Raw genomic sequence first — 12,824 nt, 5'->3', positions numbered from 1 at the left:
TTTGTTTTATCCAGCTGTATTTACTCAGTGAAACTTGTAACATCCAAGTGAAAGATATAACACCAATATGTTAGGGGAAAAAACAAACAGGATGACTGAGTTGGAAAAAGGATCATCCCCTTGTGTCAGTATTTTGTTGAACCACCTTTTGCTCTAATTACGACATATTTGCCCACTCTTCTTTGCAGAACTGCTCGAGTTCTGTAACTGAGAACACTGATGGTGTGTTTTTGGACTGCAGTCTTCAAATCATTCCACAGTTTTTCAATGGGGTTTAAGTCTGGGCTCTGATTAGGCCATTCACTTTTTTTTTCCTTCAACCACTGTGTGCTCAGTTTTGCTGTGTGTTTTGGGTCACTGTCATGTTGGAAGGTAAACCTTCTTCCCATTGACAACTTTCTGGCAGAGGGCAGCAGATTTTTCTCAAGAATTTGACGCCACTTTGCCCCATCCATTTTTCGTTCTCTCCTGACAAGTGCTCCAGTCCCTGCTGCAGTTAAACACCCCCAAACAGGACATTACCACCTCCATGCTTTACTGTAGGAATACTGTTATTTCGAAGATGAGTTGTATTGGATTTCTGCCAGATATATCATTTGGTGTTGGGGACAAATAATTAAATTTTAGTCTCATCTGCCTCAGAATCTTCAAGGTGTGTTTTGGCAAAGCTCTATGTGACTGCATGTGGCCTTTCTTGAGGAGTGGCTTTTTTTCTTGCAACCCTCCCATAATGCCACATTTGTAGAGAATTTGTGATGTTGTCACATGCACACAATGACCACTCTTTGTCATAAATTCCGGCTGCAGCTGCTTCAGAGTTGCTGTAGGCCTCTTGGTCGGCTCTCTAACAAGTTTCCTCCTGGCTCTTTCATCCAGTTTGGAGTGAAATTCTGATCCAGGGAGGTTCTGTGTTGTACCAAATACCTTCCACTTCTTAATAATAGACTTCACTGTGCTTCTAGGCATTGATAGAGCCTTAAAAAAATTTTATCCATCGCCTGTCCACAACTTTATCTTGGAGATCTTTTGACAGTGTCTTAGTTGATTGTTTGCTTCAGTTGCACTACCAAGGTTTGATCAAGGTTTGCATGACTGTTTTCATGCTTATATTTACTAATGGATAACAGATGGTAACAGTTGAAAGTCAAAAGGCTTTGTGTGCCATTGAGAAGGTGATTAGCAACACCTGATTGAGCTAACAAGTAAATTTTGGGAAAGGAGGGTGATCCTTTTTCCAACTCGGTTTTTATTTTTTTCTGACATGTTGGTGTTATATCTTTCACTTGGATGTTACAAGTTTCACTGAGTAAATACAGCTTGATAAAACAAAAACTGTGTCTGTCTTTATTTCAGGCTGCAAAGAAACAAAAAGTGGTTATTTTAAAAGGGGGTGGTTCTTTTCTATACCCACTGTATATTTGATACCACTGTATATTTAATGTTTTATACTCAGGCTTCAGAAACTTCATTTTTCATGATTGTGTGCTTTGAATTTTTTTTTTACCTTTGATCTTTTCATGAGAAAATATGTGCTAAGATGGATCATATCTAATTATAGTTATTTGTTGTTACAGTTCTATCCATTTTACCTGAACAAGCTAATTTAATTTGGAATGCCAATATAGAAACATCTCACGATCCCTGAGAAGCTGAATGTTTTTGAATGCTGTTGTTCTTAAAATACTGTTCTCGTAAACAATGTTTTGCTTTTAATACAATCTTCTCATTTAAATTTATGTTTGAATGCTTTGCACTTTAACGTGACTTGTAGTTGTTGTTTGTCATGTCTAGTTGTTACTGCTTTCAGGGATTGACTTTATTCTAATTGTTGACTACATTTAAATTTTTATCATTCTGATTTTGGTTTACGGCAACAGTGAGGAACATTATGCCTTTAGATATTCATCAAGATTAAAGCTTAATTGAATTGTCTGTATGTAATGGTTTTGTATGCTAATTTTTTTTCTTCTTTTTTTTTTTTACTTTTGGTCACAGTTTTAACAAATCAACAACAGAAGAAGCAATGTGACTCACTGTGGTGACTCAAAAGGTGCTTTTGGCACACGTAGCTGAGTTTATGAATCATAAAGAATGTATTGTCTTAAATGAGCGCTCTGGTGGGTTTAATTTTTTCTATCCAGGATAACAGTAGCCATAAACGTAAGGGGTCTGCTTTAACACTTTCAGAGGGTGACAAGCTCTGGTGGAGGCAAGAAATCAGAATCATTCAACTTCCATTTTCAGGTGTGGAAAGAAAGCTGAATGAGAGAGCCTTGTTTTGATTCAAGCAAAATATTGGTCTTGATGCTTCTTTCCAAAATGAAATTGATTATTGTTCATTTGCCTTATTATTTCTGTAAATCACAGCTTTTTCACTTTAATACAAGACTGGTCTGAAAACACAGATTTCCAAATGCTGCATCCCAAACAGATGTAAATGTTTGTTGTTGTTGTTGTTGAATTATTCACAAACTATAAATTGTGCTTTGTGGCCATCCCTATTTTTTGACTTTTTTTTTTAGATGAATACATTGACTCCAGTAATAGCACTCAAGCCTTCACTGAATAATTTTGAATATCTGTTGGAGCCAATCTGCTTTTGTGGCCTCTTCCATAAGTAGCTGATTAGTCCACCCCATCTACCATACAAGCCCCATCAGAGCGTTAGCAGACCGCACAAGGCTGAAATTAATGTTCCTTTGGCCTGGCCTGGCCTTGTGGCTCACTCCATAATGGCAAATGGCAGAAATTTTCCATCATGCAATGTTTCACCCATATATGCAGTCTGTCTATGTGCCTATTGATTCTAGGGTATTTATGCAACCACATGCAGCACACATTTTCCTTTATTAAATAAACTATTAAAACTATTAATTAATCCCAATGAGATACTATGTAAGTTTTAAATATTTCTCTTATTTTTCATACTGTAATTTGATTTTATGTGCACATGATAAAGGACTTCACACTCTAAAGTACAAATTAATGCAAAGAGGCAATCTCACAAAGCCACTGAAATAATGTCTACATTTCGTCACAAAATGAAGGCTACATTTATGAGCATACAATAGTTTGTATTGTAATATTATTTTCAGAACAATTTGCAATAATGCACTTAATGTTTTACTATTTCCATTAAGGACAAATCTCTTACTGTATAGTAATTGTTACTTTTTTTTTTTTCAAAACAACACTTTAAAATAAATTGAAATTTGCATGAATTCAAGGCAGCACAACTACTTCCATGATGTATAAAATACCTTTTTAATGTGAGAATTAAGAATGAGAATCTGTTTTGCATTACAGTGAGGATATGAAAATTAGAAACTAAAATGGTAAAAAAAAAAAAATCAAAATGTAAATTTTTTACATTCTTTTTAATTTTAGAATGACACATAACCTGGATATTTTCCTGACAGGTTTTGTGAGAATCACCCACACTCATATTGATGTTGTGTACAAGATTCTATAAGTTGTTTTTTTTGTATTTTTGGAAGGCAAAACAAGGTCTTGGCTTGTCAGCCATGACACTGTCTACGGTGTCTTAACTGAAAATTTTGAGGGCTGTAAAGACAGCAATTAACAGAATAAATTATATGCCTAAAACCAGTTTAAGGATTTGTCATTTTAAAAATGATGTAAAATCACTCAATTCATTTCTCCTGCATGCTATAGCAATAAAGTTATCTGTGTTATCAACCAAAACTAGACAGTGGTCCTGAGCCCCTTCTGATATCCACTGCAGTAAATCTCTGCTTTGTTGTCATGACAATCTGTCTCTACACGACTATGTCTTTTCCTTATGGGGAACTCTTATATAACACTCAATTATAAAACAAAAAATAAAAACTAGCCATAATGTATCTTTTTAAAATGCCTCAAACGGCTTCTGCTGCTTAAAGTATGCATTTAAACAAGATTCAAAATGTCAGTGACAATAGTTTATTGTGAGTAACCATTAAGTGTGTGTGTTAGTGTGTGTACAGTATATACACACCAAGTAGGCGTACTATACCTCTCACCACTAAATTAAGTGGGTAAGTCTGGGCTGTCCAACTGGAGTGCAAAGTAGTTAATATAATTATGCTTCATTGTAGAGTTTTACAGGTTTTAAATGGTCCCTGAGACCAAAAGACTGGTGTAAAGTCATCTGTGATTGGTCAAGGGCTCTTCTCATGCTGCCCTGATAGACTTGAGCTTGTGCTGGTGGGCTACAAAATGAGCCTTCTGTATAGCCAGCTGAGTGTCTTCCTCGCTGATGCCCAGATGCCACACAGCCCTGACTGTTCCCCCAACGTGGGGGAACATCAGAACCTGGACCCCCTGGCCCAGAGCCTTCACCTCTTCTTCATCTACGCCTGCCATCCGCTCACAGAACTCCGCCGGGCTCATGTGGGCGTCCCGCAGACGGAACCTCAAAATGTTGCTTTCCACAGTGGTCAGATCCACCTGGTACATAGGAGGGTCACACTGTAACAACGCTACAAGAGAAAAGGTGAAAGACATTCCATCAAATTCTTGGAATAGAACTTTTGATATTTAAATTTTACAATTTGATTTCTAAATAATCACATTTTAAAGGGATAGTTCACACAAAAATGAAAATTTGATGTTTATCTGCTTACACCCAGGGCATCCAAGATGTAGGTGACTTTGTTTCTTCAGTAGAACACAAATGATGATTTTTAAATCCAACCGTTGCAGTCTGTCAGTCGTATAATGCATGGCAATGCATCACCACCACCTATCTCTCAAGTGGACCATCGACACACTACTAATTGAGATTGTAGATAGAGTGTCAATGGTACATTTGAGATAATGCATTTATAAGTCTGCGATCCGCCATAAAGCAAGAAGAAGAAGATGCCTCACGCGCCTGCTGCTGTAATCGCGAGTTCTAACAGTTCGGACATTGCGTGAATCAGAGGTAAAAAAAAAACCTATATAAATACTGTTCAGTTTCTTGCACAGACCAATCGTTTTGTGTCTTTACACATCAATGTATCGTCACGAGCTGCAGGGTTTAATTTGGATTTGTCTGTGCATGTTTTTTTACTCTCATAGATTTTGTTTCCATGCATTATACGACTGACAGACTGCAACGATTGGAGTTAAAAATCATCATTTGTGTTCTACTGAAGAAACAAAGCCACTTACATCTTGGATGCCCTGGGGGTAAGCAGATAAACAAAATTTTCATTTTTTGGGTGAACTATCTCTTTAAATAGCTCTTTTCGATACACTGAACAGGGACTGAAACTTTAAATGTATCAAAAGTGTAGTCCATATGACTGGTGCATTATATTCCCAGTCTAATGGAGTCATAAAATTGCTTGTTTGAAAGAAATCATTTCAATCCTATGTACAGTTAACTGCTGCATTCATTGAGTCAGTGAATTGAACTCAATGACTGAGTTTATCAATTTGACAACAGAATCATTAAAACTATCTCTTTTTTATGCCAATTGGAGCTTGAAAGTCCCTGTGTGAAATTGAAAAGTGCAAAAAAATAATCTTTTGTCTACCCTAGAAGGAAGAATTTTCAATTGGTTTCTAAGAACATGAGGGTGACTAAAATAATGACCTTTTGAGTGAACTGTTCCATTGGATGCACTTATTTTAACAGCTTCATTTCTTACAGACTTGTGCTTTCTTTTGTTATGCTTTTAGTTTCTGATTTCATAAAGACCACTGTGGTAAAAATCAGGATTTATACAGCATTTAATACACTTAGGGGTGGTTTCCCAGACAGAGATTAAGCCTAGTCCTAAACTAAAATAGCCCTTTAAACCAGATTAACAGAAATCTGCTTTCTCTGTCATGAAGGAGCAGGTAGTCCGAGCTGTTGTGACTGAGTGGAGGTGAGGACTAATTTGCATATTCATGGTTGCATGTATATTTAATGAGGTAAGGATGTAGAGCTACATGGAAGCAATTTTAAGGCATTTAGAAATTATTTAATGAGAAAATGTTTTAAATATGTAATTTTCTTTATCAAAGATGAGTTTTAAGGGATAAAAATAGTGACTGCATAAGGACTACATTCAGTCATACAGGTTTATGAATGAGCATTACTACTGTAGATGATTGAAAAAACGGTGGTGTTAACTAATTCCAGCTACTGCATATAAGAGTATATAAACTTAATATAAACTAAAAAGGCCTTCATCAAGCACAGGCTAACTAATGCAATAAGCCTACAGTGCTTGTGCAGTGTTGTGCGGAGGGTTGAAGAAAATCTATGGGGTTCTGTCACCTTGAGCAAAGCTTTTGGTGTTCCTGTGGTCCTCCTTCATTCTGCCAATCATGTCTGACAGGGCAATCTTACCAGCTGCTGCCAAGACACCCGATTGGCGCATTCCGCCGCCAAGTGCCTTGCGGGTACGTACTGCTCTCTGTATGAAATCTTTTGACCCACCTAGCATGGTGCCCACAGGTGCCCCGAGTCCCTGCCGAAGAGCAAATCAGATTAGATGTCCAGCTCTTCACTTAGAGAAAACAAAACAGAATCTGTAAAAGAAAACAGTCAGTACAGTACAGTTCAGATATGATTATTGTATAGAACATCTTTTTGTGTTAAAAAAGGACCTAAAAGGATCATGACAGTTTTAAAATGTTATTTTTTATTCCCTGAACCAGTTTTTTTTTGTTTCTTTTATATACGATTACAATATTTATCAGTATTTTGAAATGGCTTTTAATTTTAGTTATAGTTTTAGTAATAGTTTTATATGCTTTTGTCTCTCATTAGTTTTTTTTATATTTCTATTTAGTTTAATTCAGTTGGAGTATTTCAGCTAGCTGCCAAGGTAGCCTTTTTTTTTAAAGTTTAATTATTTTAATATTTTAATAAGTTGTTTTCTTGCCAAAAACAGTCCATTTAGGTTTTCATGATCTTTTTCCACCCTCTGTCTGAAATTTAAACTTAAACTGGCACTTTTTCAAATAAGTAACATTAGGTTGGTCATGTGATCTTAACATGTTGGCTCCTATAAGGCAACCTTACTCCATGTAAAATAAAACCTGTCCTGTGTGAACACCCCTAAAATGTCTAGTCATATTTGCATTTATGAATAAAGTATGATGTATACTACACAGCATTAACAACAATCTACAAATCATCCAACTATAATCGCTTAAGTATAAATGCATCAAGTATAATCAAACAGATGTTACAGTATATGAGCATATGAGCAAGCACACGTTTATAAAGGACACCTGGAATTTAGATGGTTGATTTTTTCCTTGAACGTCTGTAGTCAGGACTGGCAGAAGTCATTTGATATTCATATCAGTGGTCTTTATCTATAAGCCTAAATTACATTTAATGTCTTTCAATGAGAAAAGAGGAAAATCAGTGACAGAGAGTAGCCTACTTCCAGCTAGATGCAAAAAGTTCTGTAATTAAAATGCAAATACACTTCTTGACATCTACTCCAAGGATTTTTCTGAGAGTGATTAGGTTTTACTTCAGGGTCTCTTCAATCGACTTTGTGTTTATGTAATGATCTGAGTTGTGATGTTGACTTCATTCTGTGGGGAGTAATTTGGAGGATATTTCAAAGATGATAAAATATGATTAGAGGTGTGTTATCAGAGGAAAGAACCATCACACTTTGATGATATGACTAAAATAAGACTTGATCATCTGGATGTGTGAGACACCTTCAGGGTGCACGTTATAAAGCATACGAGCACTGACTTTAACAAGGTCATTTTCAATGCCTCTCACTTAAACTGATTTCTCCTGCTTTTTTAGTGGGAGACTACAGATTCTGTTTCTCACTGCCTGGAGTTGTTTTGTTAAAAATGACTGAAATAACTTTCCTGGAAAATTACTTTCTAGAGCATGAAAACTACTGCTGGTTTATAATAAGTACATTTTTCCTATTATGAAAATCTCACTGAAAAGATTTTATTTGCCGCTGGCAGCTACATTAAAACAACCTACATTTTGCTGAAATAAAGACTAGCCATTCACAAAAATCAATTAGAATAAATATACACACACATTTTTCTTCAGAAGTTTGGGGTCAGTAAGATTTTATGTTTTTGAAAGAAGACTCAAAGGGTAGTAATACTTAATATAACTGTTTTCTATTCTAATATATTTTTAAATGTAATTTATTCCTGTAATGGCTAAGCTGAATTTTTAGCAGTATTTAGTGTTACATGACCTTTTGGAAAAAATCATTTTTTCAGGATTCTTAAGTAGAAAGTTCAGAAGAACAGCTTTTATTTGAAATTTAATTTTTTTGTAATTATGTAAAAGTTTTCTAACTTTACCGTCAGTTTAATGCCTCCTTGCTCAATACATTTCTTATAAAAATACTGACCCCAAACTTTTGAAATCTTTTATTATTTAAATTTAACATGTTTAAATTACATCTGTCCTATAAATATTTGATTTAAATTCATATCAAACATATTGAATTGTACTGAATGTAATACGTAGCATCTAAATATACAAAGCTATCTGGGCTTCATATATAAAATAGCTATACAAAAATAACAGAAATTGTATTATAACGTGGACCCTAAGATAAAGTGAGTTACCTTGGACAGACACACACTGACAGAATGGCAGTGCTGCAGTATAGCAGAAGGTTGGACGCCCAGAGCCACAGCTGCATTCATCACCCTCGCTCCATCCATATGCACAGTCAAACCAAAATTATCAGCCACAGAGCGAAGCTTTGAGCCAAAAAACAAAAAAACATACAGTTATGCATGTCCAAGGTTTCTACATTGTTTTAAACTTTAAACATAAAAGTGTAACATATGGATGTCCCTCATTTGTCAAATCTGAGGCCATGCATGAAACCTATTTGTGCTGGAATGCTGAGTAAATCCGTCTTTGTTTAATCACTCATTTACTAAATGAACATCACCAGGGGGTGTAAATGAGGGGGTTGTGTCCCTGTGTTCACAGTTTAGCCCCAGGTGTCTGGCTGCCTTAACATATTCTCATTCTCTCACACACATGTTTAATGAACCAATGTTTAACCAATATCTAACCTCCTGCAGGAAAGAGAGTGGGAGGACGCGCCCTCCCTGAATATTGTGTGTGTTTTCCACACAAACCAGGCGGGAGCGTGGGTAGTGGGGGTCAGGGTAACCGTGACGGATCTTGGAGATCAGCTGGTCTAGGTCAAAGGTGCCATCGCTGAGGGTAGTGACTGTTGCAGAATGGACGCCTGCAAGCTATGAACAAACATAAGCACATTTTATTTCAGCCTACAGATAATGTTGTATATCGGTGTTTCTTCAACTATGGGTACATCAGGACTTTTTCAAAAAGAACCTCACTTAACCCCTTATTTATATAATCTCTTACTGACCACAAACTTTTGAGCAGTAGTGTATATTTACTGTTGGTACACACATATATATATATATATATATATATATATATATATATATATATATATATATATTGCAAGAAATTAATACTATTTAGCAAGGGCTCATTAAATTGTTTAAAAATGACAGTATAGACTTTTACAATGTTACAACCTATTTCTATTTCAATTTTTTCTTGAACACCAAATCAGGATATTAAAATGTTTTCTGAAGACTGCAAATTCAGCTTTACCATCACAGGAATAAATTACATTTTAAAATACACTAACAAAGACAACAGTTATTTTAAATTATTGTAATATTTCTAATATAACTATTTTTATTTTTATTTTATTTTTTTATCAAATGAAGCCAGCCTTGGTAAGATCAAAAAAAAAATCTTACTGATCCTAACCTTTGGAATGGAAATTCACATGCATCTCAAAACAAATGAATTTTTTTAAAACATCATGATCATTTCCACCACATCTCCAAATTATCATTGTGTTTAATAGCATTCTGTGGTGGAAATGACATTTTAATATTTTGGAATAATTTGGCAGACTCCTTCATGTGCTACATAAATCATGTAATTGTCATGAGATTATTTCCTTATAAATGAATTTGATAAGGGATTACAGAAATAAGAAATTGAATAACATGAGAGACAAAGAACAAATAAGCCCCATTTGTTCATACCTGTGCACTTCCTCCCTGTTCGTAAACGTGAATATGAGAGAGATCACCTACTATCATCTCATCACCCCTCTCTCTGCAGTGCACCATAACTGAGACAGAGAAAGAGAGAAGAAACATGAGGCCAAAATATGTGTTGGGAAGAACAGCTCTGCTATATGTTACTGCATCTGGTCACTAACAAGAACAAAATTCCAAGAAAAGTGAGCTATTTCTGTGAGCTAAAGCGCAAATCAATATCATTTTTGAAATATCAGATTTTAATAGCCAGAAGCAGCTCTCAGGCAGTGACAGAGACCACAGTGACACTGGAAAACAGCATTATATGTGTCCATTTTACCTCAAAGCTTTTACCAAGTGACAACTGTAAACCAGTTTTATTAATAGCCCTGGGCACCATCCTGCAATCTCACCTGCAATCAGGTTACTCATCGTTCCAGTGGGGACATACAAAGCCGCTTCCATGCCAAACATATCAGCAGCTATTTTCTGTAGTTCTATGGAAAGAATGGGGGGGGGGGGTCATGTATAAATTTCCTAGTGCAAGAACATATGTAAACTATTAAGTCTGAACATGCAAACTCACTTTTTAAAATATATTTAATAGTACAGTGATCAGAACTAGGAAAAAATGTATTGTATTGACAAAATAAATAAGTAAATAAAGCAAAAGTATTTTCTATTTTATTGTATTCAAAGCAACCACCCTTTCATGTGATAATAGATTTATAGTGAATTGTTCATGAGGTTAAACCTAGCTGCTTTCAGTCTAATTCGTCCAACTGAAAAATAAATAAGTTTAAGCATTATCCTTTAGGACAAAGGTTTACTGGAAACATTGATTCCAATACCTTTGACCCACACACACACACACACACACACACACATATTATACATATATATATGACCTACACACACTCACACAAATGTGTGTGTGTGTGTTTACTGTATGTATGTATGTATATGTATATGTATATATATAATATTTGTATTACAGTTTAATATACATAAATAACTTTTTATTCACATTATATCATTTATTTAAAATGTGTGTGTATATATATATATATATATATATATATATATATATATATATATATATAAACAACATAGATAGTAATAGAAAATTGGTGCAAGAATATGATAATCTACTGTTGAAAATTTTGGGATCAGTGAGGTTGTTTATGTTTTTGAAAAGAAACCTTATATTTTCACCAAGGCTGCCTTTATTTGATCAGAAATATACAGTAATATTGTGAAATACTATTAGAAATTAAAATAACTGCTCTCTATTCTCTATTAAATTTTAAAATGTCTTTTTTTTTACTTGTGATGGATGAATTTTCATTTGGAGCTCACAAAACATTTCTTATTAATGTTGCAAAACAGTTGTGCTTCTTAAATTTTTTTTAGAAAACAGTTATACTTTTTTTTTCAGGATATAGGCCTACTTTGATGAATGGAAAGTTCAAAAGAACATTTGAAATAAAAAATATTTTATAACATAATAAATGCATTTACTATCGGTTATATCCTTAGTGAATAAAAGTATAAATTCCTGTTTTTATAAATATAAATAAAATAAAAAATAAAATATTACTGAGCCCAACTTTTGAAAGCTAGTGTATACAAAGTATCACAGTAACTCAAAAAGGTGGTTAGCACCTTGTAATGTTGTAATGCTGAGCAACATCTGATTAAATATAACATAAGCAGTTCTTAGACTTACAGTATAACCTGCATTATCTTTAACTGACTTGATGGCTATTACAGGAATGGCAGGTAAGAGGGCAGGGGAGCAATGTTATAAAATCTACCACATCTGTTTTTTAATGGTTTTAACAGATGGAATCATAATTAAGCACGACTGGAACCTTCAAATTTATCAGAATAAGAGTCTGACCTAACAGAAGCACGCAACTGACTGAGTGTCAATCTCTAACCATTAACCGTAGGGTCTTCTCCGAACACATCGTCTCCGACCTCTGCCTCGGCCATGGCTCGGCGCATGGCTGCTCCGGGTTTGGTGACGGTATCGCTGCGGAGGTCCACGGTGCGAACGGCTGATCCCGTGACCACCTGCGGGGACCCATAGTACAGTCGCACCGGATCCACGTAAAACACACGACGAGGTTTGTGGAAGCAATACCGGAGTAAACGAGCTGGAATCGTTAGTGCTTTGGAGCTCATGTCTTCTCCTTTGCACGGTAATGTAACGGTAACAGTGCATCAATTCACAGGACTTCACTGAACTTTGGTTTACTGTATTCGATAATCATTGATTAAGCGGCCTTAAACTCACAGACGTGAATAATGGAACTCTTACACATCGATCAGTTTACAGCAATCCTCTCAAAAGTACAAAACTGTTCGAGGTTTTCAAACATACAGAATGAAACCAATTCCAGTGTACAGTTTGAGATGTCCTGGTGCTGTAGCCTGGATCATGCTGAATGATGGCGAGGGAAAAAACACAGTATGCCTTTATTTAATGAGTTGACTGAAGTTATATTAACTTTGTCCGCTTGTGGGCGCTCACATGTAACATTTGCTTAGCCCTAGCAGCAGTTATTGAGGACTAAACAATAGTTTGTGATTTTGAACGTGTCTGAACTGCATTATGTAGTAGTATATTACATTTTCTTTGCTTATTGTATTATACTTATCATACACTGACCTCAAAAAGTATTTGGGTACATAATCCACACTCAAAATAACACTGCATTAAATGTAAAGTGGCGATTATTAGCACAAGCACATCTTTTAGTCATCAAATTATGTGGAAA

At 35.2% G+C, this 12,824-nt stretch overlaps 1 protein-coding gene across 2 annotated transcripts; it reads right to left on the bottom strand.

Moving 5' to 3' along the window:
- Positions 1–3,245: 3,245 nt before the first annotated feature.
- Positions 3,246–12,491, bottom strand: tha1 (threonine aldolase 1). 2 transcript variants are annotated; one of them, XM_042767951.1, is made up of 7 exons: positions 11,982–12,489; positions 10,452–10,535; positions 10,042–10,130; positions 9,019–9,204; positions 8,557–8,694; positions 6,257–6,449; positions 3,246–4,481 (listed from the first exon to the last, which is right to left on the bottom strand). In XM_042767951.1, exons 1-7 carry the CDS (start codon positions 12,226–12,228, stop codon positions 4,174–4,176), a joined length of 1,245 nt encoding a protein of 414 aa, XP_042623885.1. In that variant the 5' UTR covers positions 12,229–12,489; the 3' UTR covers positions 3,246–4,173. The 2 variants fall into 2 exon arrangements, with proteins under 2 accessions (XP_042623885.1, XP_042623886.1); XM_042767952.1 differs by having other exon boundaries at positions 4,234–4,449; positions 11,982–12,491.
- Positions 12,492–12,824: the final 333 nt, after the last annotated feature.

Source organism: Cyprinus carpio, chromosome A12 (genome assembly GCF_018340385.1).
Source record: "Cyprinus carpio isolate SPL01 chromosome A12, ASM1834038v1, whole genome shotgun sequence".
In the NCBI taxonomy this organism is placed as follows: domain Eukaryota; kingdom Metazoa; phylum Chordata; class Actinopteri; order Cypriniformes; family Cyprinidae; genus Cyprinus; species Cyprinus carpio.
Note: the sequence above shows the minus strand (reverse complement) of the source record. Positions and strands in the feature narration are given on the sequence as shown.

Bases quoted from the DNA above. Each gene is read 5' to 3' on its own strand.
- tha1 (XM_042767951.1), bottom strand. From the start codon at position 12,228: ATGAGCTCCAAAGCACTAACGATTCCAGCTCGTTTACTCCGGTATTGC. The intron at 10,131-10,451 runs GTGAGATTGCAG...TCTCTGTCTCAG, and splicing joins GATGAGTAACCTGATTGCAG to TTATGGTGCACTGCAGAGAG. The intron at 6,450-8,556 runs GTAACTCACTTT...GCTCTTCGGCAG, and splicing joins TCAGTGTGTGTCTGTCCAAG to GGACTCGGGGCACCTGTGGG.